General features: G+C 39.6%; 1 protein-coding gene and 1 long non-coding RNA gene across 4 annotated transcripts in view; one reads left to right on the top strand and one right to left on the bottom strand.

Annotated features, from left to right (window-relative positions):
- Positions 1-12,432, bottom strand: part of COBLL1 (cordon-bleu WH2 repeat protein like 1) — an 81,443-nt gene extending 69,011 nt beyond the window's left edge. Inside the window, exon 1 of one of the 3 annotated variants that reach the window (XM_032114208.1) lies at positions 12,253-12,432. In XM_032114208.1, coding sequence (XP_031970099.1) covers positions 12,253-12,326 — 74 coding nt within the window. In that variant the 5' untranslated portion in view covers positions 12,327-12,432. The other 2 variants (XM_032114210.1, XM_032114216.1) reach the window with 2 other exon arrangements.
- A 170-nt stretch (positions 12,433-12,602) lies between these two features.
- LOC116446427 lies at positions 12,603-15,752 on the top strand. Its single transcript, XR_004241217.1, has 4 exons — positions 12,603-13,152; positions 13,492-13,620; positions 13,753-13,822; positions 14,239-15,752. It is a non-coding gene; the product is annotated as an uncharacterized LOC116446427 (long non-coding RNA).
- Positions 15,753-27,028: the final 11,276 nt, after the last annotated feature.

The raw sequence follows: 27,028 nt of genomic DNA, 5'->3' as shown, positions 1-27,028 counted from the left end.
CACTTTAGAAATAGAAAGATCAAGAGTGCTTAACTCTTAACCACTTTATTTGTTCTAAAGTGTTAGAAGAAATTCTTGCTTATTGAATACATTAAACCACTAAAACTTATAAAATGAGGAAACTTTTGCTAGCTACATCTGTAACACATCCACATTTTTTATCCATTTATCCTCAAGAAAGTGGTAAACTGCGTGTCAGCACAATCTCAGTGGAAACAAAAAGACAATTACTAACACCAATACAGGGCAAACTTCTTATTTAGAAGTTAATGACACTGATTCAAGAGCAACAGAGAACCTTGGATTTGTCTGGTCAGAAAAAACCCTGTGGTAGGGGCAAAGAACAGGCAAAATTACTGCCAACACCATACAGCAGAAGAAGCCAAAGTGACAAGGATGCAGATCAGAATACCACCTTGACCAGTGTCCTTAGCGGCAGGAGCTAGGTCTGGGGCAAGTTGCAGAGAGTTTATTTGCTAAAATCTCCAAAATTTGCCATGATTTCCCCACACTTAACTGCAGCAGATCAGTACTTTACAGAATGTAAACTGAAGCTAAGAAGTGGAAAACCAGAGCAGTCAACGTGGACAAAAAGTTCATGAACAGCTATCTATACAGATCATAGAAGCAGAACAAGACGTAAACAAGGGAGCACTAAAACTCAGTTGCAAATCTGTGAACTTTTCAAAAGTTCACCCTCACTCTGCAGAGTAAAACTCTAAGTGTCAGTTACTTAAAGCGCATCGACCTCCCCCAAGTACCACATTTTCTCTCTCCCAGTAAATACGGGTTGGGTTTTGAACGCCTCCCAAAGGAGGAAATCCCTGGAAAGAACTCTGGCTTCATATCAGAGAAGAGACTGAAATTGTGGCTAATGGCCATCCCACTGGTTTTTTGACACACATAAAATGACAATTATCAGAATATTTTAAATTTTTATTACATGGATACAAAGTCACTAGCATAATGCCATTAGCTTAAAGCAGAAAGGCTCTCCTTGGATACAAAAATTGAAAGCTGACACTTCAAAAACATCCCAAACTACAGTATCCTAAGATGAATACAGACAAAGAAAAGCCTTATCTAACATTAAAAACACAAAAAGGAACTACCCCAGATTTCCATGATTTGATTACCAGTAACCTATCACTGGCTTCTTCTGATTGAAGAAGAGGACATGAAGTTGCAACAACCTGAATCCACCACCTCAACAGCAGCAGCAAACCTACTCAATTTAGAACAAGCAACACAAACTTCCTTCTACCTAGAGAGTCCCTAAGGGAGGGAGAGAGGTATGCAACCTCTGTTAATTATTCAACGACTATCAAAACCCAAACAAACAAAAAAAAATGGGGGGAAGAGGAAGAATCTGAATCCATGTCCAGTGTCAGATCTTTGAAAGAATCACTTTCTCATAAAGAGTCACTTCTTTCTCACTGTCACTTAAATATTTAAGTGAAAATATTTGTTAATCAAAGTCACTGGTAAACACAATGGTACACAATACTGGTGCACAATACTGGCACACCTACGACAGTTTGAAAATGTGACTCCCATTTTTTGATGGATCTCATTTTCTCATCAGAATCCAAAAGTTTTTTAATGAGTTGAGTTAAATGACTGTTCACAATTGCAACTAATGCTATGCCATGTTTAGCTGTGCCCTCTTGTCTTTGATAAAGGATCATGTGGTCTTTTGCAGACAAGACAGGAGATCTTTTGACCATGTTGAGCATATATTCACATGATACCACAAACTCACTCAAGGAAACAGTCAGTGTATGACTGAGATGTGAAATATGATGTGACAGGATGTGGGAAATGCCTGTAAGTATAGACAGAGTTTTCCAGATCTCATTAGGCTTTTAAAATTATTTTTAAATGAAAGTTAAAACATTATAAAATACTTCTAAACTTGGAGCTTTTGTTTTCCTGTAACAGAAGAACTCTTTACACACTCAACTATTTTTCCTTTCTGAGAGTACATTATTGGCAAATTAATTGCACACTTCTCAATGAACCAGGGTAGAATTTTGCAAGGGCATTTCTACCTTAAGTTGTTAAAGCTCTTCCAAGTGGCTCTGACAAACATTTTTACAAAATAAACAATTCACCGGACACGTCATTTCCTACCATCCAACTCCACACCGTGAGCAGGAAGAGGCAGCATCAGCCTATCAGAGAATACACAGATTTCATTCAGGAAATGTGAAGGAATATCCAGCTGCTCTTCTCTAGTGGAGACAGAATGCAGGACAGCTGTCTCTTATGCAGAGGGGCAGAGCGGTGACCAACACTACAGAGATCTTTCCACAAAACCACTCAGTCAGGGTACCAAATAATTTCAAAGACTCCATCTACACTCAACACGCATGAAATACTGCTTGACATAGTATAGGATAAAATCTCAGCATTTATGTTATGTGCCATTATTTCCAAACAGTCTCAATTTTAACATAAAATCTTATTCTGGATTAAATACTGGCAAGCAGTCTTCAAAAAAAAAAAAAATTCCTGTAAACCTGTTAGCTAGCAGGCTTTACATATTATAACTACAAAATCCAGGAAAATGTTGGGGTAAGAAAAAGCAGGAAGAAAACCTAACAATAGGCGCCTATAAGCAGTATCTTAAAGAACATCATCAGAAAAAAAAAAAAAGAACTGATTGATTTGAGTATTTCTAAAACGATCATAGTACCAAATCCCCATTTTTTTTTCTAAAATAAATCATTATATACTTTCAAGGTTTAATTGTAAATTTAACATTTACAATTCATTGCGTTTCTCTCCTCCTTTATTAACTTAAGATTTATGGATAAAGATGCACTACAGCAGTGTATTTTGGGAGGAAGACTGGAAAGTTTGTAAGAATGTTTGGGCAGTGGAAATACGAGAACAGCCAAAGAAAGATGCTTAGAAATAAGACAGATTCCAACAGTTCAGACAGTGATGTCAGATCCTTATTACTTTTCCAAAATAAGCCTCTTCAGATTCTCTTTTATACCCTCACTATTGACAACCAGCTCTGAAGAAGTGCTTATAAAATGCTTTGGTTTTCCTCATCTTCTACATTTTCACCTTGCTTTTCTATGAAAGTGAAGAAGCATTGCATGATGTATTGAGAATATCTCAACAACACCTGCAAGGGGGGATTTTGTGCCCTGCGCTGCAAAAGAACCATCAAAATAAACCACAAAAATTATCTAGGTTCCAAAATCCTCTGATCCCTGCACATATCACCCGGCAGAAAACCAGAGCCCTCTCCCTACTCCCAAAAAAACCCCAATCAACCACCAGGAAACAAGAGAGAAGCATTAAGAAGCTGAAGGAGTAAAGACACATCTGACCCATCCATTTCTACAACAAATGTCCTGATAACCTATCATGCAGATGTGAAATTATAGATACATGTATCAAATTCTGAGAAAGGACAGCATATAATACATGAATAAAATTACTACTACTGGCCCAAAAAAGTCATAGGTAAACTCTTAACTTACTTGAATAAAGAAAAAAAACCATCCTACTTTATGTCTCTAGCTATCACTGCCTGCCTTAAGACCTCAGCTTCAAGTCCTGCAATGTCCAAGGCATTACTCAACCATAGATAAGCAAGCAGATGAGATCAGAAACTGCAAAGACAGTCAATGACTTCACTTTAAAGTGCCACATAAAAGGGCCTGGGAAACCCTTCTCCCCTTCAACAGTGTAGTGAAAATATTCTCCATGCCCATGTAAGTACAAGGGAATAAGATGCACTGAGCTAGGTAAAACAGAATACACAATATTTAAACACAAAAGCACATTTACAAAAAGAAGAATTTATATTTTCAGAGTGAAGTCGGGGAAGAGGAATTAGATAAAGGCAGAATGGGAGCAGGGGGAAAAAAAAAAAACAACTCCAACAAAACAACAAACATATGGAAAGATCAAGCTCCTTTTAAATCTGAAGATTTAAAAGAATGCACAAAGCCAGAATCCTAAAAGATCCACTCAACTTGCTGGGTTCTTACCCCTTCAAGCAAAAATTAAGTACATCTTTCTTTACTAGTAGCTGTAGAATTACAATCTTATTGAAGATTCAGCAAAAAGAAACTTTCTCCAAGCAGTGAGTACTTTAAAAACTGAATGAAGTAAATATAGCTTAAGGAAGGTGCCAAGGATGGAATTAGTGAGGCTGATTTGTAATGTGGGTGGAAGGAGAGGATCAAAATTGCAGGCAAGTGGAAGTAAGAGACCATGAATCAGAGACCAGCAGAGGATACAGAAGGGTTTGTGTCTGGAGACTTGGGAGGGTAAACGGAAAAAGCAGTAACTCTTCAGAAATTAAAGTTGGGAACCTAGGAACAACTTTCAACATATAATGGTACCTGATTTATGTGGAGTTAAAGATTCTGAATTTAAAATTTTTTTAAAAAAAATTTAAAAATTAAAGCCCAATTTTTTTGCATAGGTTGAATTTCTGATTTTACAAAGATGCCTGAAAGTCATCAGAAATTCCACCTCTGGAAATTCCACCTATTACACTGTTGTCATCAACTAACACACACCTTGTTTGTCTTACTAACTAAAGAAGTAAAAAAACCATCCATCCATGCAAATAATTTCTATGTTCTCAAAGCCAGAATGGTTACATTTCTGATTCTGCACAACATTAATTTTTAATGAGAAAGAATGTTTAAGTCCATAGCTGCTAGTAAGGAAAGAAATACTTCATCTTTGCCTCAAAGGGTTACAACCCAGCATGACAAGCTGTAAACATTTGTTTTTTCAACTTTGTTACTAACAGATATTTTGGCTCCTTTTTTTTTTACTAGATCAGAGACAAAGCATTATTCCTCATAAAAAGTGCTTTCAACATTGCTGTCACAAGAACAGTTAAACAGTAGCCAGCCCAGTAGATTATCCTATACCTGCAATATTATGCCCAGTTGTTTTGTCAGCCTAGTTTGACAGAACAAAAGGACTGATGTAGGTTTTACAAAAGTCAAGAGCAATACAATGATACTTAAACAAATGGCAAACTAGTGAATGACAAAAAAGCCACAAACCAAACTCAACACACCATATTCTTCCCTAATGCCCTTCAAATTACTTTAATACGTACACATAAAAGGTTTCGGGGCAATAGTAACACAAAGCTTCCATTGCTACCCTACTGATGGTCCTATTTCCTTGAACATTCTTATTTAACTCACTTAATTCAGCAAAGATCCCAGCACATCAAATGGGGGATGGGGAACACCAGGGAGGGGACACAGACGGACAAAAAACCCAAACAACACATGGAACAGTCAAACTGAATGAAAAAAAAAAATTTGCAATTCATTTTGTGAAAAGAATAGAAGAAGCAGTTCCTCCAGAAAACTTTGTCAATGGGAAGTCTGTACTAAGGGGAGAGCTGAAAATGCTTATGCTCTTCCCACTACAAAACATTTAAAAGTTACCTGTCAAGCCCCGTGTATAGAAGAGCTTCAGTCTTTGGAAGAAAATCCATCTGAAGGTTTGACATTAAAGCAAGGTAAAATATCAAAAGGGAAAAATAATTCTCAACAGAAAACCAAGGCCCATAAAAAAAAAAAGATTGTTAAATCAATATATCAATAACTCAGGAATATTAGAGTAAAAATTGATTTGATTTCAAAGAAAAATATGCATTATTTCTAATGATGTTCTTTTGAGATAGGATGGTGTTCTCCTTGCTGGAGGTTTTTTGACTCTTTCTGTTGGAGGAAAATAAAAGCTCACAACATTTCTTATTTAACAGAGCAACTGTTTGCATTGTTTGGGAAAGAGAGGTTTGTTTGTCTATTATTAAATAAGATTCCAAACCAAGTAGCTCTATTTCCAGCAGAGAAATGAAAATCAAATAAACGTGCAGAAAGTATTTTTAAAACACAGCTAAGAAAGCTTCCAAGCTGTACTATTTCTTCAATGAGAGCCTCTGTAGAGCTAAAGCTTGCAACAAAACCAGTGCTTTCTCACAGAAGAAAGATTAAGCACAGCTAAAAATATTCACATGCTCTATTTTCTTTAACTGAGAATAGTAATCCTGATAACCATACACAAGCAGCAGAGTTGACATTAATACAAGTTCCCAAGGGAAACATTTCATAGATAGATTAGGGACTCATCCTTTAACCACCTATGGCACTCTGATCATTTACAACAGCCAAACAAAGCACATGCTCCTTCTGAACTGGATAACCTCCTAGCAAATAAAAACAAATCCAGGAACCCTGAATTCTACAAAAATTCCCATGGTATTCCATTTCTGCATTAAAAAAAAAAACATTTCTTAAGCCATGAAAAAAATGCAGTTTTATCCACCTGTCTATCCCATGAAGATTTTAACTCAGAACACATCTACTGGAACTCCAGTTAGTAAGTGTTTAAATTTACTTCATAAAGAGCTGCATGTTTAATTGTGGGACCTTAACTCAGGAGAGAATTCAGGTGAAGTGTCAAGTTTTTAATTGGTTGCTACAGCTCAGAACAGCAGGGGTGGTTCTGAGCCCCCCTTGAGTCCTCCACTGTTGCACACTGCACAGTCAGAGTTTCCCCTTCATTGTGCTAAGGCTGGGCACAGCCACAGAACTCTACAGGAATCCAGGAGCCAACATCTCGGCTTCTTGTCATTTTCTAATGCCCTGACATCAGCTCTGAGTGCTAGAGCTGTACACAGCGATACTCACAGCAAAGAGCAACTTTCTCAAACTCCAGGCACCTATGTGAACTTAAGTTAGAGTACCAGGGCAGCTGCTGGGGAAGAAAGTGAGAGCCAGGTGAAAAGAAAAGAAAGTACACAATCAGATCTGGTTTAACTTGCAAGCAGCCATAAAAGAGAACACCTGGTATTCCTTGTATCCACTACATTAACACAGCAACTCATTATACTGACTTGTCAATTTCTACAAAAAAAGAATAAATATTTAGTTGAGCATTCTAACCTTGTTACAGCTCCAAGGGCTGGCTGGATAATCTGGCATCTGCTGTTCCACAGTACGCATAAAACTACAACAGTGGCAGCTCGGAACAGCAGTCAGGCTAGAAAAACCAGCATGCTGAGAAATTTTTTTCCAAGCTACAGTCAAGATTGTCAGAAACAGCACTGCACTTTTTGGAGTGAGACCTATTTAAATGTTGCCAGATTACAGGAGTGATCTGGCATTTTTTTGTTCGTGACTTGAATATTCCTAGTGAATTACTATATCTGTCAGACGACAGGAGTTCCATAGAGACCTTCAGTTTCCTCTGGAATCTAGGGTTTTGGTCTCCTACAACAGACTCTTTTCTTCTTCCACCCAACACAGATGTGTCTACTCAAAACAAATAGTGATCTTCAGGTTTACATAAACACTGTTATCTCACTTAAAGTACATTAAAAAAAAAGATCCAGTAACAGTCAAAAGAAAAGAACCTATCCTAAGATAACACCAAAACCCAGCTTCCAGTCTCAAGCACTTTTTCCCCTCAAATGCTTTTGATACCTCACTATCTTGCTCCCACTTTTCTTTTTCACAGGATACAAACACACTTGGACAAAGCTTGGAAATAACTCTGCTGATCTCTATTTGTGTATTACCCTCCTACACATTTTTTCACCCTAGTATCCACATGCCACCCCCTAATGTTTTTTTGATCTCATTCCCACAGCAACACACTCCAGCAGGGAACATTACCAGTAACTATTCCATAGGCACCCAGCTATGACTTCAGACTTGACAAAGTTTGAGTAAACAGCTTTTAAATACAACATTCAGGTAACAGCACCAGTGTCGTTCCACTATTTGAGGTTGCCTTGCTTAAGGCAGATACATTAAGAAGAACAACATAATCATCCCAAGAAGAGTTATGTGTACATTTGGAACTCAGCTGGCAAATTGGCCCCTGGAATGATTAGCATTCAAGTGGCTCCTGATGGGCATCCATCCACAAAGGAGCTAACTACCTGCTTCAAACATCCAGCAAGCTCTACAGTCCCAAATTCTAAAAATTCTTTCCATTTTGGCATTGCTCATTTACTTGTTCTTCATCAGTGTCATCGGGGTGAGAAGAACATGTAAGTACTATCTTGAAGTCCTCGGTCTAAGAAATGAAGCACATCTAAGAAAGGACTACTTGTTAGACCCATAATGGCCTAACCTCTGATCCTAGACAGTGCTACTACCACTTAGTAGCACAAGCAAAAAAGGTCTTGCACTTATTGATAAACATGTGCATACAATATACAGAGCAATGGCAACAGCTAATTCATTGCAAAAGAAAAATGTAGTTTCACCCTTACTTAAATTGCACCAAACTGAGCAAATTCAGATGCATACCCAAGTCCCCACCCCCACTCTGCTGCTGTGGCTTGGGCATAGAATGCTTGTTTGAAGCTACTTGCTGTCCCTTCCCACACTCTGCAACAGGAAGGACTTTCATTTATACTTGAACAAACCTGTGGCTATGTTGTGAGCTGACTCAACCGAACACTTGAAAGAGAAGGAAGAGAGCTCAAATCAGTATTCCAAGCCTGACACCAGACATTTGCCAACACTGCGCCACAGCTGATATCTCCAGAGACCCGTAATGTGATTGAAATGATTTGATAAAAACTCAGTTACATGCAAGTGAAAAGGTAAATTTCTTGGGTTTTCTGAAAACATCTCTCACTTCCTGAGACAGCCCTGTGAATCATGCGAAAAACACTTCTCTCCTGCTCTCCTTAAATTTTTCAAATACATCCACCAGGCCAAGCAACAGTGAATGGGAGCCTGAAGACACACAGAGAAGTGTTTCTGGCACTAAGGTAATCAAAGCTGTTTGGCCCTGCCCCTTTCCCCACGCAACCACCTCTATCTCCTAAGCATGTCTTTGTTAGACACACAATGAAAATAACAAAAACAAAGGGGGTTTGCTTGGGTAAAGCAGGTCAAAAGCTGATATTTTGTATGCAAGCACATAGTTTTAAATATGATTTAAGGGAACAAATTAAATAATGCAATATTCTCAGAAACACTACAATTGAATTAAAGGTGGATCTCAACATGAATTCTAGTATTTCAAAAGATATCAATATTAAATCTACCGAAATCCACATTTGCTCCAATATTCTAATGGCACATTAAGCCATAATACAGTTCTTCATGGTAAAATCCTGTGTCAACTACTGGCATCTACTTGTAATGTAAAAAAGTATCTGCTCCAGGGTACAGGATTGCTGCCCAGCAACAGCAGGAAAATTGTGTTCAAAAGGTAGAATACCAACCACAGCCACTTCTTTTTTTATTTGTAAGTATTAAATCACACATTTTCCTATCACTTCATAAAGCAAATTCAGCTCTGTGATGAACAGGAGCAGACTCTGTCAACTGGCCTGGCAGGAGCTCACTGCCATGAGTGCTGCTCAGATTCAGGCTAAGATAGATGAGCTATAAAACCACCTTCAAAGTAGGTCCAGCCAAGTTTCTCCTGCTAGGGGAAGAAACTATGTGTCATGGCCAGCCAGTTACTGGGCACACCTCCTATTCATCATATTCCAAAATATTCCAGCCAGTTGCTGGGCACACTCTCTATTCACCATATTATAAACAACAACGACAAAAAAATCCAGCAGAGGCCATTTTTAAAAAAATCTTTCCTTATTTACCTTGGATGTACAGAGAGAATAATATGGGCATGTTTCTCACCAAATTCAGACAAATATTGTTATCCACAACCAATTTTAATAAACAATTTTTCAATAGGAAAGCATAATCCCGCATGCAAAAAAAAAAAAAAAAAAAAAAAGAGACAGGATCGTTTCCCAAAGCTTGTCTCCATAGATCTGATAACAAAATTCTGTATTAAAGAGCCAGGAGTGATTAAATTATATAGGGGTTCCAAGCCTTAACAAACACCAGTGCTTGAAAATTCACAAAACACTACCTTCTTAGCAGTTAGCATAAGCAAACTTTCTCAGCTGTTAAGAGTTACCAGCAATTACTCCACAGAACTTCAAGCAGTGATTTAAGAACACATTGGCTGGTAAACAGTTTTCAGCTGCAGATTAACAATACTTTCAACCTGGCTAGACAAGTTAACAAGAAGTTAATGCAGTATATTACATCATTTGGTAATACATTTAAAGAAAAATGCTATTTCAACTGAAATTCCTCCCAGATTGCACAAATTTTCCTATCTCTCACATAGGGAGAGGGAACCACAGTAACTGCATACCATTCAAAAATGTAACTGTGGACCAGTTTCAGTAAAACCGGGAGTTGTCTTTTTTTCTGGTATATCCACATTTTTTTCCTCAAATCCAGCGACTTGGTGAGCAAATGATACCATCTTAAGGAAACAGTTAAGACTGTCAATAAAGAACTTCTGCAGCAAGAAAGTCATGGCAACTTGATTTTCTAAGTACTAAATGATATGTGAACAGCTGATAAAGGGCCTGAAAATCTCTCTGCAGAGCTAATGCAATGAGCACTATTGTTAGCTACATGTTTCTCAAAACTGAGAAATGGATGCTAACAGATGCTTGAAGACACATAAAGGGAATTTAGACATCAAGCAGCAGCCAAAATTCACTACACGAAACAACTTTATGGCCGGCAACGGGCCTAGAGGAACTGTCAGAACAGCCAAAGTTTTAATTGTGTATTTTTGCTTGTTTTTAAATTCCTGTTCACAAGTAAAACTGAAGACATTCAAGACATACTGCTTTTGCCACTTTCTAACTTGGAATAAAGCACTATTATCCTACACGCAGTCCTTCCAAACGTGCTTATGTACCCGGAGTCTCAAAAATGCAGTAATTATCTATAAGTTAATTATACCTTCTACATTGATTAACAATATAAAATTCATTTCTTAATGGTTACATATAAATGTGGAATGGTGACAAGGCCTTAAGTGAATAAATACCCCTCCCTTTTTGAGTCTTCCATACAGCCATGACTTCAAACTGATTTGATTATTGCTGCAAATACTACAGTAAATTGCCATCATCTGCACCTGTTTACACTGTAGGCACTTGGTCAGAAATCCAAGTAATCCATTTTTGTAAACAGCATGGAAGCTTCACGAAAATGTTCACGTTAAAAAATAACACCCACCATGTATTCTGTCCATTCTATTTACAGATAACTTCAGCAGTCTTGCCAGTATTTTTATTCACTCTCTCTTTCCTACTGAAATCACTGAGTGAATTAATTTTCTTGAAACGTACCTGACTAGTTAAGGAAAAATCCTCCTCCTACTGATCTATAACTGAGGTAGTTTTATTTAAGATTTAAAAAACATGTTCTATAAAGTTGTATTTTCTGACATACTACAAGCAAAATTAAAACAGCGGGCCCTAACATGTAAAAAGAAACAAGCCAGCCCTTTTACAACTGCCAACAGATGCTGCTTGTTTATTTTCCTTTCCCCAGCATCGGCACTTCCCAGAGCACCGAGGAGGGCACAGTCCTCCCACACCGCCGCCACTCTCACCCAGAGAGCTGCAAGTTGGCTCCGCACACCTGAGGATGCTCCGACTGGCAAGCGTCGACCTGCAGGGATTTCCCAGAGGCGCCGATCCCGGCAGTGCCGTGCACCCAGCAGGTCCCGCGCCGGCAGCGCCACAGCCTGGCAGAGGCACCGGGACGGCGGTGCCGGCGGGCGGGTCGCGGCTCGTCCCTGCGGGAATGCCCGCGGCGCGGGGCTGGCGCTGCAGCCGCTGCTCGGTCGGGCACCGCCAAGGAGGGCTCCGGCGGCCCGACGGGCTGGCGGCGCAGCCCCACCGCGGGGAGCGGCCGAGGTGCCCTCGAGGCGCGGCGCCCCCGCTGCCGTTTAACGGTCGCGCCGCTCCATCTGCCCGGGTCCCGCCCGGGGCTTCCGCCTCGGCCCCGCCGCGGGAGCCCCGGGAAGGGGCACGGGCAGCACCCCCGCCCCCAGCGCTGGGGAGCCGCCTCTCGCCGCTGGCTGCCTCCCAAGCGCCGCACCTCACAGCCGGACGCGCACGGCACCGGCCTCCCCGACCCGAGCTGCCCCCTCGCTCTCACCTCACCTCACCCCACCCAGCCCTGCGCACGGCCCGGCACGGCCGGGCTCCCGCCGGCTGTCCGTCCCTCTGGAGCCGGGGGCGGCCGCGCTCCCGCCCGCGCCCTCAGCTGTGCTTACCCGGAGGGTGGCAAGGCGGCCGCCGGCCGAGCGCCGCCGTCCATGCCGGCGGCCAAGGGAGCGCAGGGCGGGCGCAAGCCGGGGACCCGCCCGCACAACCTCGGCTCCCCGCCTCACCTGCTCGGGGCGGGCTGAAGAGGGCGGCTCTGCTCCGTAGCCCTTGGCGCCGCCATACCCCCGAGCCCGGGCATTCCCCGCTGTTTGCAGCGGGGACACTAGGCGTCTGCTCGGGGTGGCGGCCGTGGTCACGGGCTGCGCCAGGCTCCTGCCGCTCCCGGAACCACACCTTGGGCGGAGGGGAAAAAAAACACAGAAGAAAAAAAAAAAAAAAAAAAAAAACAAAAAACCAACCCAAAACCGAACTTGGCGGCGAGAAACTTGAAAGGCGGAACCTTCCCCGCTCCGGCACGCGCGGAGACACAGAGACTCCCTGTTCCCGTTCCAGCGCCTCCTCCCGCCCCCACACACCCGGCTGTCCCTCCAGCTGCGGCCGGAGTGGGGACTCCGCTCGGCCCCGGCCGCGGGCTGCAGCGGCCAGCGGGGGCAGGGCCGCTCCTCTCGGCTGGAATTTTCCTGTCCCCGAGCGAACCGTCCCGGCGGCCGCCTCGGGCTCAGCCCTTTCCCATTCCAGCCACCAGGGCGCGAGGCGAAATCCCCACAGGTGGGGAAAGCCAGGCGCGGAGCCCGGGGCCGGGATGCGGTCGGACCCCGCGGTGGGGTCCGGCACCCTCAGGAAATCCGTTCTGCCCGGCCATCGGGGCTGGGCCGCCCTGTGCCCGCTGCCGAGCGCGCCGGGACGCGGCTGAGCCCCACCGTGTCACGGGTGACGAGCTCCCGGGGTCAGGGGCGATTTCAGCCTGATCTGCGTTTGCTCGCCGAGCATGACGGCACCTCAGCTTTTCTATGCTGAGCAGATCGGGCACTAATGCGCTGTGTACCTGTGTCAGCACAGAGCGCCGTTCCTGCTCTGCCGTGGGACCAGATGATATTGCACAGTACATACAACTCTTTATACAGGTAATATTTTGCCCAGTGCTTAACAAAAGTTGAAAAATAGCCAACGTCAAAGCATTTATACCTTTCTTCTCCATAGGAAGAAAGTAGAACGTTGCATCCAATTATAAAGTCCTTTTTTTGACTAATTCTAAGATTATGTATCTGGAAAAAATTAATATCATTGACCATTCGATGTCAATATTTATAATACTTGATGTTAATATTCTTCATAGCTAGTGTAATACTGTATGTAGCATTGTACAGCTATTGTACTTTAATAACATTTTGCTTCTCCCTGTATATGCCCTCTCATCTGCACTGTGCTTCTTCAATAAAGATTTTTTTTCTGCTTTTTCACAGGAGACTAAGCCTGAAGCCACCTGTTTCGAGAGACCCTAGAGGTTGTTCACACCCTGAATAACCACATGCCATTATCAGGCACACCTCATTAATCTGTGTATGTTTCTTAAACCAAAAACTTAATCACTGGTGAGTCAGATGGATTTTCCATGGTCCAGTTCTCAGAGAGGCAATGTTCAATGAATTGATCAATTAAGAGTCTCAGGAACCATTTCATTGAAGACCTTATGTAAGTTTTGGACCTGTTTTCTCTTTTGACAGTTCTATTCTCACACTCCTCAAATTGTTTGGCCACTTCTGCTTGAGATCGCTCAAAGAATGACCAGCAAAGGTATGAGCAAAAGTCAGATTTATTGTTAAACTACAAAGCACAACAAATTCCTTGGCAAATTTCATTCTACTTACAAAGGGCAACTAAGGCACAACAAGGGGAAAGCAAGCAACAACGAAACCAAACAAAATCCAGGCAATCAAAACAGGAATTAATTGTAACTACCTAGGTGTATGTGTGTGTCTGTGTGTAAAGACAGTGTAAACCTTAACAACCTAACAGAGAAATAACACTTAACAGCACTTAGCCTAAATTATAACTATAACTTAACCTAACTTCCAGATTTGCTATAGCATATGCACGGAGGGTATGCACGCAGGCAGAAAGAGTCAGTGCAAGATAAGGTACCTGTGGAAAAATTTCCCTCATAGGTCAGTGAAAATACTCACTTCGGATGCTTTTGCATCTCCCAACAGGCGAAGGATCGGGCCTTGAGGAGAGGATATCAGCCCAGGAGACGCCGTGGTTCAGTGATCCTCCAGGTATAGCAAACCTCAGGGTTTGCTGGCTCTGAGAGGCGTCCCACTCAGAGGGAGATGCTGGTCACAGGCCCACTGTGGTCCAGGAGAGCTCAAAGGGCCCCATTTTGGACTACTGTTTATAGGGTCACAAGAGAGTGGGCTTTAGTCATAACAATGTTTCATCCTGGCTACAGTTTGGGTCAGCACTTTCTTTAAAAGCGTGAGAATAGGAGTGTTACGCCATTCAGGCCAGAGAAATCTTTTCCAAGGCTGGTCAGGAGAAAAACAGAAGCTTGTTAGAAGTTCCTGAGAGCAGACAGTGTTTTTTGATAAGCTCAGAAAGAGCTGAGCCCAGGTGATGTTTTCAAGGATGAGGCCTAACAAGCATTTTCTCAGATCACACTGCAGCCTGGAAAGGGGCTGAGGGGGTGAAGAGGGAGGATGCACCAGCACAACTTCCTAGGTTAGGACGAAGGTTGACAAATTCTTTTTTGACTGTTCCTCCAATCAGGCCACGGTAACTTTCTGCATTCAGTTTGTAGCATTAGTTTAAGTACAAAAGAACTCTCTGTTTCCAACCAGCTACTTCTTGAGCAAAACCATTATGTGACAGCACCTTCTAAATTGTAATGAAACTTCCATGGTGCAAAGGTGTGAGATGATTCAAGATTATAATGATGTTTCAACTGAAGACCCTGTAGCTGATTGTGTATTAATTAGAATAATTACATGTGTTTGTGTCATGTTGTGATCCCTTCTAATAAACTTTGCTTCACCACCAACAGATAAGGAACTGTTGTAGCACTCCCTTTATAATCTCATTTGAAAACTAGTACATGCTATAGTCTAATTCTTTTGGCAAGTATTAATGCCAGAAAGATTGCAATCTATTGAATAGCTCACATGGGCTCATACTAGAAACTCAGCAATGCCAGGCAGAAAAGTGACATTAGGGAAATAACTAAAAAAAACATTATCAATGGTGACAATTTCCAATAGAGCCTGGGAGATTATGTAAAAATGCAGTTCACTAAATAATGCCAATCTCATTTTAAGAGGGGAGGGGTTATGCTTATTGTCTTACACCGCCACATGTCTTACTCTTATCTTGGTTGTTAGCTAAACACATCTGAAATTCTGATCACTAGAAACACTGTAGGCTCTAAACTTGAGTGCCTGCAGGCCATGGTCTGCAGTGGCAGTTTTACAGTAACTAGACTTAAAATAGTTGAGTTACCGGAGATACCATTTCTCTTAGGGGTCTCAGTTCTTAGAGACAGATTCTGGACTCCTATGGCACTTCATTTCTTTATCAATAGAAAATCAGTTCTGTGTTCAAATTTCAAAAGTTGACAGCATCAAATGCTCTTTTTAAAATTTTTCAATTTTTATAAAGTTTCCAACTTTGTCCTGAGCTCAAGACATCATTCATACAAAGCAAACATAACTCTCATACACAGTAAACAGAAGGCCACATCAGAGAATACCAAGTGGGTTATTAACACACTATTCATTGTCTCTCCTATTGAATAGCCAATGGAAAAAAAAAACCCCACAACCAAACATTTCAAGTTCCCTCGATTTTTCAACCTGATCCATGAAGATATCATTGTAACAAATAATCAAGTGGTAGATTATTAATTGCACCATTGCAATAACGTAATCTTTTGTTGATGGTTTGAGGTAAAACAATCATTTATCTGGAGGCATTAATCCCTGTGGCAAGCTGCCAGCCACTGCACTTGGTGCATGTACTCAGTGCTATTGTGTATTTAGCATAAATGTTTGCAGATTCTGATTACTGTTAGCATAACCTTCAAATTTTTCAATGCATGTAGTGAGAACTGCTAATTGCAATTGGTATTTGAAGGAGAACTTCTATCTTAGGTAGAGACGTTAAGTTCCAGGTGTCTTACTAACTATGGGATTTTTATATAAGTTAAATCACTAAAAACAAAGCTTTGCTTGTTCTAAAACAGCAGCAGTATCCCATGGCATTTTTCGTAACAGTCCAAAGTCGTCCTAGTACTTGTGGTTGCTCTCCTTTGTTCAAGAAGTTGCCAGAAATGTGAATACAAATATTTTTGAATGAAAGATGTAGAAATGTAATGTAATGTAGAAATGTAATAGACAGTATGATTTTCAAAGAGGTATGCCCATTATGCATAAGGTGAAAGCTTTTTGAAGTGTTAAATAGACCAGGGGAACCTTAGAATATTTTTCACTCCTGTAAAGGTCTGCTTACAAGGTCTTTTAAAATTTCTTAATAGGTAACAGGTTATTAGTGACATTTTGTGATTTAAGGATGTAACCTGAATGCACTCCTAATGTAGTTTTGTACATTGAAAATCATACTGTGTCACACTGTAGTTGTTTTGAATAACACTGTGCAAAGTAGGTGTCAGATTATGAACTGAAAGGTGTTCTTAATTTTCTGATGCATAATTAAAATATATTAGAAAGCTGAGCTGTTTATTCTATACATTTTATCATGTATAGCAGACATGATAAAAATCAGGTTTTTACCCTTCTAGTATAAAGATAAAACAAGGAATTATTATATGATTCTTCATTTTGTTTAAATGAAAACTAAATCCATATGTAATTCCTTTTCTACAGAGTAGTCAGTCAGCTTATGTTGCGTGCTGTTGAACAGCTGCTGTTTCTGCGTTTGCATTCCAGAATGCGGGTTAGGTTTTGGGAGGCATGCACACACATGTATACAGCCACTGAAAGCGTTGCTGTAGGCACAGGGACAGGTCTGGGAGCCCATTTAAACTGTGCCCTTCACTGAAGAGCACTGTCCCCCATACACAGCACTGGTGAGCCCACACCTCGAATCCTGTGTTCAGTTCTGAACTACAAGACACTGAGGTGCTGGGGCGTGTCCAGCTTTGGCCTGATAGACTAAGCAGAAATAAGTCTACAAAAAAGTACCCCACATACTACTAGGACTAAGTAATTTCTGCCTTTTTGTTTTCCCAATAGTAAATACTACATATAATACTGTCCCAAATAGTTTTTGCTCCTAATACATATATTACAGGCATTCACTTTCTTAGAGATACATTGTTCTTTTAGGTTGTGCTTAAGGCCTGTGTGATAATACTATGATGTACTCTCATTACTGCCTTTGTGTTTTCACTCTGGTAGTATTTTATTTTTGCCTTTGGATCATCAAAGCAAATGTTTTACTGCTTACATGTCATGATTTCTAAGTTATTTTGTTGTTGAGCAGTATTTTTGGGGATGCATTAAATAAGAATTAGTGAGGTATTCCTGTGGATTAACATTGCAATTGAGTAATAGAAAGCTTCAGACGATGCTGAGTAGTGAGTGATATAAGGCGTAGAATCACATATGCTGTAAAGGATCCTGTTGCAAAGTTAATTATTTTTTAAAACAGTTTTGTCTAATTCTTTCAAATCATGTTAGCCACAGTAGTTGCAATGAAACATAGGTAAGAACTAATTTAAATGTTAATCTTAGCGGGGGTTTAGAAGAAACTACAAATTCACTAAATTTCTCTCATGCACTAAATTTCCACATTATGAATGCACATAGTGTGCAAAATCCTCAACACTGAAGTCTGCAAAGCCTAAACAGTAAAAAACATTTCTGAAGAATACCACCTCTGGATAGAAATACATTCATAATATCTGTTCAATTGATTAGTAAGGCATTAACTTATGGCTTATTGTATCATATAACACTACAAGAAACATAATCTCCTTTTTCTATTAGAAAAATTCACTTAGATCCAAAAGAGATTTGGGGATTTCTTCAACAGTGATACAGAAAATGTAGCAATAGCTATGCTATAAGCAGATGAGTTATCTTAGGTCCCGAAATCTATATTGCTATGGTTATACTGTGTCATGAGAACAAGATACATTAGCCGAGGAGAAGCCTTATGCTGCACAAATTTGTATCTCTTGGTACTTAGCCAGCTTGCTCAGAACTAGCCTGGGTAACTTTACAGCTCTCATGCTTCTGGACAGCCTCGGAGGTGCTGCATACATTTAGTAGAATCTAATGCCGTTATGTTAAGATGCTTTTGAAGCATGGAGAGGGAGGTAAATGCTTCTACTGGATGATAGGAACTGTGTACTTTGATTAGACAACTGAATAAATGGGGAGGAGAGAGGGAAGAGACGCTCCTCCTCTGGAATGCTAACAAGAAAGTGAAGTTGCTCTGTGTGCAGTGTGCTTATTCAGGTCTGCTTTAGGGACCTACAGCTGGAAGGGGCCCCACAATGAGCTCCAAAGGGACACATCATGTCTATTTTAAACACAAGATGGTACTGAGATGTTCAGCACAGACAAATCAAAGATAATTTTGATTACATATGTGCACACAGTGAATTCTAAGGACCTGGAGAAAAGTATTTGTTGGGAAAAAAGGCTCATCCCACCTTCATATGCTGGCAGTTTCAAGAATACATTGCACCAAGTTCTATTTAAGTCACATTGTAGGCACATATTCTTCTTCATAGATCCAGAAATTATTAGTGTTCTAAGCTTTTAGAAAGCTGGATTTTTTTTCCCCAATAAACATTTGAATAAAAGTCATGAACATATACTTACACGAACGTTTCAGTCAGAGTACCTGGCAGAGTTCACCAACCTTTTCAAACACACTGGACAGGAGTCCAAGGCTGTGTATTACAACTGAATGTGGTTTTACATCTAGTATAAGTTTCATCACGGGGAGATGAAACATTAGTTAGAGAAATTCTTTGAGGTTTTGATCTGAAAATTATTACTGCTCTGAGTTTGAGAGCTTGCATAAATAATTTCAAGTAATTTCAAAGCCCAGCTTTGACTGCTTCTTTTCTGCAGTTTGCCATTGTCTCCTTGCAGAATTACCTCGGTAGTGAGCATCTATGTGTAGTCAACACAGCTTGTGCAGACATGTCAAAGACAGTTTTAAATTAGCATAGGTGTGAAGCTCAGCTCAGCTCAGGCTAACAACTCAGTTTCAGAGCCAGGTTTCTGGAGAATGTAGAAGAGAAATTCTTTCTCTCCTTGGCTATGCTTAGCAACAGTACACAGGATAGGATAGCTCAAGGTATATTCTCTGGTAAGAATCCACCAGTGTATATATCGCTGTTTCTGCCCTGGAAACAAAAAATGGTAATTAAGTAGCAAAGTAGTCTCGCATGTAACAATATGCCCCTGGCAACACAGACTGAGAAAGCTGTCTTGCCTTTGTGTTGTAGAAAAACACAACTTGCATCCATACCTATTTGTTATTGTTGTACCAGACTGCAGTGTATATATTCGGCATCATTAAATGCTTCTAATTTAAGCAGTTAAGTTTTAGCTAAGTTTAATTTTATTTAAGAAATGTTTGAACCATTTTCTAGCACTCGTTTTCCCATTTGTTTTTAATGGAGGGATACTGTCTATACACCATAGGAAGCACTCTTCCTGGCATCAGAGATGCTGTTCTTGCAGTCTTCCTTGATTCCAAATTGCTGTGCTAAAATCACTGCTTACTATGCACTGAGTAAGGCACAGTTTGGAAAGTTTCATTTGTATCTTGCCACAATCAGGAGGGAAAAAAGGGCTTAACAATCTAGTTTGGATTTGTTCTGTTTACTATTGCATGAAAATGAATGTAACCATGCTTAGAATTCTCACATACTAATTACCATGTATACAGGCAGCAATTTACATTGCTTTTTACTGTACATTAACATCTATCAATTCACTCTATTTAAGTACTGTGTACTAATCAGAAACAAAAGTGTCATAAAAATGTCCAAATATTTTCATTAAATATAAAGTAAAAATATTAACAAGCTAGGATAGGGCTTTAAATGCTCCATATGGAATCTGCAAAAGAAATGCCCTTAGCTCACCCAATTTGACTCAGACATTAGACCAGATTTAGAAGATGTTCTGTGCAATCTTCTATTCATAGCAGTATGACTGTACAATTAAAACATCTGAAGATTCAGCTTTTAAGTAGCTCCTTAAAGGTATTTTTAAGCTTTTCCTTGGGAAGGAAAAATCCAACTAAATACAGCAAAACTATTTTGAATGCATGTCAGTCCCACTCCATGACTAACCTGTAGCTCCAGCGTCTTGCATTTATGCCAGGAGATGTGAAATTGCTATTGTCATTCTAACTGCAGCCATAGGCCACTGAGCTGCTATAACAGCACTATAGCTATTTCTGACTTTGTGGAATGGGGCCAATGTTTTTCTCAGAAACAAAAGTTAGAAAATGAAAAGAACACTCATTTTATCCCCCATCTCTTCCTGGAGAAGACTGGGCAAGTTAATGGTAAAGAAATCCAACAAGAGTTCTTAAATACAAAGCACCATCTCTGGCTCAGGAAGTTCCTGAACCACAGACTGCTTGATGATAGGAATATTTATGGGAGTATATATGTTTTCCCTTCCTTTTCTAGTGTTCCCTCCACATCCATTTTTTGGACATTGCCTGAGAAAGGATACCAGGCTAGATAAAACATTCAGTCTGACACAGAGAGGCCATTCTCATGTTTCGTGGTTCTTTACATGTATTTGGAAGTCCGACTTTAAAACAGAAAGACCTCATTTTTTAATAAAGGTAAAGGAATGCTATAGATGTAGGCGGTTTCTTTGAACCTACTGTAATTATTATTTCAAGATTTCGCTTTTGGTCTTATTTTTTACATTGTAATGCACCACACCTTTCAAGCACTTAAGCATTCAAAGAGCTGGTGAAGGCAGTTTGGTGGTGTTAGAAGGTAAATTACAGCTCTGCTGAACGACTTACTTGGGTACTGACTTTAGATGCTGTGTAAAGTGGCAATGCTGAATGGCCTCATTAACAACTCTGAGGCCAGTGTGCCTGAGAGATGGCACCAGGACAAGGAGATGTTTTCTCTCTCTCTAGGAGTGTATGAAATGCTTATTGACTGGGCTGAACTTTAAAAGTCAGGCCATTATAGGCAAATCCAAGTTCATGGGCTTCATTCCAGACTAAGGTTCACAAAGATAAACATGTATATGCTAATTAATGCTTCAGAGTGTATTTAGGCCGAACAGTTAAAGAGAAAAGACTGAAACAGGATTGAGCTGCCCAGATGTAGAAGCAGAAGAAAGAAAGGGTAAATAAAGAGTCACCCTAAATAGTTTGTACTGTTTTGTTTTTTTTTTACCACTTATGAAACTGCATTTGAGAAATAAGCAATTGTAGACTGATCACAATGATATAAATTTGAGCTGAGTCACAAAACCACTTTTTAAGTGAATTCTTGTCTCCTGGTTTTACAGACAGAACCCTGCTGCATAACCTGTTTTAAGTAATTCAAGATGCACCTTACAAAATCCTTGGCCCAAGGGCAGAAAATTTTTGAAACATTTAAAGTGAATGAAAAAGAACAGGATGATAAAGCTGCACAGTGGCTCAGGAGCTAGATTTCTATGAGGGCAGAAGGAAATTGTTTTAAAACATAGACTGCGCTTATCAAGGCTAAAAGGAAACATGACATTTTTCAGCATAAATTATGAAGACTGAGATGAGAGAGAGCATCAACCACTAAAAATGTTTGGAAAGGCCAGATTACATGGTTAAGGAACATAAAGGTACAGGAACAAATTCATGTAAGTAATTCATTACAAGTAAAAGTAATGTCCTTGGGCTGGACAGATGGTTAACTTTGCTTACTGAGGCTTTAAATCCCCAAGTCACTCTGTCGTCTTTAGATCAGAGCAACTATTAGGATAGACTGTATAACTATCATGATATTTATATAAGAAACAACAGCAGCAGCAATAACAACAACAACTATAATAATACTAATGCTAATAATAAAAACCTGTTCCTTTTCTAAACTTTTCCATATCACCTTTTTTTGCATTTCACGTGCCACTGATGAAAAAAACTGCTGAGTGCATAAAGAAAAATTGCAATTGAATTTTGCCACAATTTCATCCTTAGTCAAGACTGAAAGAGCTTAATGCTAGTATTCCTCAAGATCTGTGCTCCAATTACTTGATCAACAGTCTTCAGCAAATCAGATTTGTTACTGTCTTAATGTATGAAAAGAACAGAAACAAAGTGATGCAGCTGTATCAAGTAACTATCATTCCTATGTAAACTTGAAAGGTATTGAATATGAATACGAATTATGTATTTCAAACTGAAATAGCAGAAACAACTAAATTGCTCATATCTAGACAACTGCAATTTCTGGTTGCAATTACTGAATATAAAATTAAATTATTTTTGCCCATATCTTTTAATAAAATAACAGATTTTTACTCCTCATGATAAAAATGGTATCTGTTACAAAATAGTAAGAAAAAAGTAAACTCTAGTTCATAAAGACTTAAACCAATGATAGTTAACATGAATACAATTTATACAGTTATTATGATGCTTCTGAATTACAAATCAGACTAAATACATGTTCTGTTGAAAGCAAAGCAAATAACAAAAGTGAATCTGTTCTATTCTAAGAGTCACATCACAGAAACATGTAATGCTTCTCCAGTTAAACATAATAGAAATTACTCTTGAAAAAGAGGAGAACCTATTCTGCCCTATTCTACTGACTCACCAATTCAGAACAAACACACACCATGGGTGAGCTCCAGCCTACTGGCTTCAAGGGCAAGATCAAGATCCTCTGTGATTCCTAAGGGTGCAGATTTACCTGATGTTTCAAGGTGCATGCACAAGTGTTTTCAAGGTTGCTGAAAATCTCATTTTTCAAAGGTCGCAGATACTGAAATCTCCATTTCCCTTTAAATTACACACAAGCAGGTAAAAGACTAGACTTAGGGATCACTTAGATGGAGAATAATGAGGAAGGGGGAATTACCTTAAAACTATTTTAAATTTATGTGGAAGCTTTTAAATTTTTTCTTTCTTTTTCCTAATAGGTTTTATTTTTGTGGACAACATGTACCTTGCTTTATATGACACAATACTATCTTGCAAACTTCTTATTTTATTAAGAATTCATGTCCTAATGCTACATACAGCAGGTTTTTTCATGCATAGTTTGTAACTGAGACTATAACCAGAAAATCGTGCTTGTTCACCTGCACAAGGCAGACAGCTGGAAACTGCTGTCCTATTTTCTGAGTGAATTTGTACCAGCATATCCATATGTGCTATACATGTGCCTGGGCAGGTACTGACAAAGATTACTGATCATTGCAAAGATCCCTCCTAACTGATGGCTTTTTCAATGTAATTTTTGAACACATTCCACAGTTTAAGTTCAGAGAGAGACTTGAATCAATGCTGTAGGAGAAAAAATCCAGGAGGTAGATTTCAGAGCAGCAGTTTTGTGATGTACTGAAGTTCTATCCTTACAGATGCCCATTTTTCTAGTTTTAACTAAGCCTCTCTCGTAACTCTAAATCAAATAATGAGATATAGTCTGAAAGTTACTTCTGTTTAAGAGTCCTAGACATCTGGCGTTTATGATAAGAAAAGAAGCCCTTTACAATCTTCAGCAAAATAGAACATGGGGGAGATAGTGAGGGCAGCATTCAGAATTCATTATCACAGTCACCGTGAAGAGAATTGTGTAGCAATTATGTGTAGCTAACTGTTAGAAACACTAATCTAAGTTGTACGCAGTTACTTTAAAAAAAGACTAAAACCTGGAAGCTTTCTCTGATGGCTGTGCAAATCAAATTTCATCCAAGTAAAAACCAAGAGTACAGCACAAAAAAGGTATCCAAAGTCAGTATGATATGACAGAGAACTCTAGTAATCTCTAGTGTGCTTAAGCCGTAAGAACTTTAACCTGATGCTGGAAAGAAGAAAATGAAATAGTATTTCTTAAATCCTTCTATGCAACACAGCTTACTTCTTGTGTTTATCCAGCAAGCTGGCCTTTCCAGAGATCTCTCCAGGTTGCACCAGATAGCAGCGGGTATCACACACAGCAAAATGCCATAGCGGATTGCCATCTGATTAGAACTGTACCATTTCATTTGCAAAGTGTACTTCAGTTACAGATTAACAGAAAGGATTTAAATTATTGAAGGAGAAAATTAATAGCTGGTAAAAGAAAGGTAAGAAAAAAGCATGCTGGAAATTATAGGGAAACCTCAGGACCTGATTATACCATATGTTTTAGCTTTTGCGTACAGTTTATCATTTTTATGTGAGAAGTCTCATCAAGACCAAATATACTTTCCAGAGATTATTAACTTGTCCAATGAAAAAAACCATAGATATTTTACTGAATTGTAAATCAGTTCAAAGCCTCTGAAGTCAAGTCTCAAATTTACATAGCTGGCATGACAAAAAATGTGACCTATTTGGAACAGTGGAATTATAATCTAATCTATTTAATTTTTTATGGTTGCTACCATGGAACTGGTAGTAAAGGCATGGGGTGGTAACACCTTTTCCCATTACTGCTAGAAATCTCTCTCCTCATCTGCTTCGAGATCTACTTTACCAGCAGATCCTTCCTGAATAGTACCTGTGTTTAATCTGCAATACATGAAACAGAAAAGATGGGTAGAATCCCTTGCCTAACTTAAAACAAACAGCAAGTTCCAACAGCTCCTCCAGTTCTCCCTTTCACTTCCCAAAGGCATACAAAAGTCAGGTAACTGTTGCAATTTAATCTCTTTAGCAACATTTGATCCAGCAGGCCTAAGAGTATTTTTTGTATTCCCGTACCTAAATACATGCACTAGGCACCACAAACCCAGTATTTCAGAGCCCATTGTAAGGATGGGTAGATTCTACAGAAAAAGATCTCTGTGTCAGTCAACAATAAAAGCTTTCCTGAATTTCTTGCACCTGGCATTCACTGTAACCTTAGTCACTTCTCAAATTGTTAAGGCTCATAAACCCTTTTACTGGAAGTGTGAATAAGCAGAAAGGTTTCAGTATTAAAAATATGATTAAGAGCAGCAAGTCTTAGCACACCATCTGCAGTGATCACACTCAAATATTTATTATGTAAGTTCCACTAAGGAATAGTCAATGAGGTTTGTCAGAGAGCTGAGGAGAGTTCAGAGGAGAAATCTGTGTCAAGCAGGTTGCGACAGTATAAAGAGACTACAGAAATATATGCATCCAAGGAGAGAGCTTTCAGGCAGTGGAAGTTGAAATATAGCATTCAGTCACTCAGTTTCATGAATACACACTGGATTATTACATGAAAGGAAACTGCAGTTCTAGCAATTCTGTGTACTGCAATCCAGGTCCATCTGCTGCCAAGGATGACCTCCTGACAAGCACCTTATTTTCATCTCAGTGCCCTGGATTCTCAATTAGATACTTCACAATCACTTTGATATAATGAATACAGACTTCCTAGAATATTGTCTGATAGTCTGTGCTAAGAGCAAATCCCCAGAAATAGAATGCCTGGTTTCAAAAAGAGGCAGAGACCACTCTTGTCCCTTTTTCTCTGTTTCTTAAAGCTCTATTCTCAACTATTAGACTGCTAACTTTCTAACAGTCATCTTCACTTCCAGAGGCATCCAAGGATCAACAGCTATATTATGAATAGGTTCTCAAGTGTTCTGTGCTTCAGCTTGTCTCTTGTGCAGACTAATACTGCTCTGCCAGTGTTTATTCAGCAGTTGCCATTGTCTGATACAATGGGCCTGGGTTACCATTTATCAGACTTGTTCTTCCAGCTAGTCTACATTCCTTGTCCTTGCCACTTCCAGGATCCAGAGATACTTTATGAAGATACTTCCAGAGCTTGCCAAAGGGGCATGCTCCCCTCTTCAAAAACGATGATCACTTTCATAATAAATTTAAAACTGAAACAAGTACTTTGAAAAACACTTGATTAACAGCCCTGATATAATTATCTCTTTCATCTTATGCTTCTTGGTTCCAAGAAATTAAAATATCATCTTTCTACATTCTAGCTTGATTTCATTATGTCTTTTCCAAAATTTTCATATTTGTAACTTTTTCCACTCTCTGCAAGTTCAGTACAAGCTTTGTGGAGTAGCTTTATTAGGAAGGAGTTTAAGTGTTTTGTACTGTGCACAAACTATGTGTAAAAAATTATTAAAATGCAAAGGGTTAGAAATTCACAAAAATAATATAAAACACTTTATAACTAAAATGAAAAAGTAGTTCAGCTAGCAAAATGTATTTTTGCTTAGGAAAATACCCAACCAGCTTTTACAACTCCTCTCACAACCACATTTTTCATTTGTTTCATATATACTCAGCTATAGGTTCTCAGAAGCTTCACAGAAGACAGGTATGCTCAATAATCCAATTATCACAAAGCTCCTGATTCATGCACCCTTAACTGACATAACCATAAATAATCCTTTCACTATCAGCTGGAGAGGAGTGGTGTACTGAACAGTATGAATGCCCTCTGCAGGTAGAACAGAAAACCACTGTAATTCTGGACTTAATTCCAGTCTGCCTATTTAAGTGGGAACTACATAAAGAGGTCTATACTAGTCCCTGTCAGCCTGCTCTGACATTGTCTGAAAATGTTAAATGGTACAGTAGCATCTCCAGATATTGTTGATAGGCAATTGATAATCTATCACACACTATTCACCAGTCACCAAGGCAGACTGTGTCTATACTGCTGAATTAGACAGCAACATAGAGCCAGATCAAGCCCTGGTGTGGTTTGACTGTACCAGCTACTATTCTTTCCCATACCTTCTGTATAATGCTACCTATAAGTCTTTTACCAGGCGTGTGAGGTGTTGTGCATCCTTCCCACAGTTCTAAACACCTGCACGCACAAATTACGCCTAAAGCCAGAGCAGTGTT

The sequence above is a fragment of the Corvus moneduloides genome, chromosome 7 (assembly GCF_009650955.1).
Source record: "Corvus moneduloides isolate bCorMon1 chromosome 7, bCorMon1.pri, whole genome shotgun sequence".
NCBI classification, from domain to species: Eukaryota; Metazoa; Chordata; class Aves; order Passeriformes; family Corvidae; genus Corvus; species Corvus moneduloides.
The sequence above is the reverse complement of the archived record's forward strand: the minus strand, read 5'-3'. Positions and strand labels throughout refer to the sequence as shown.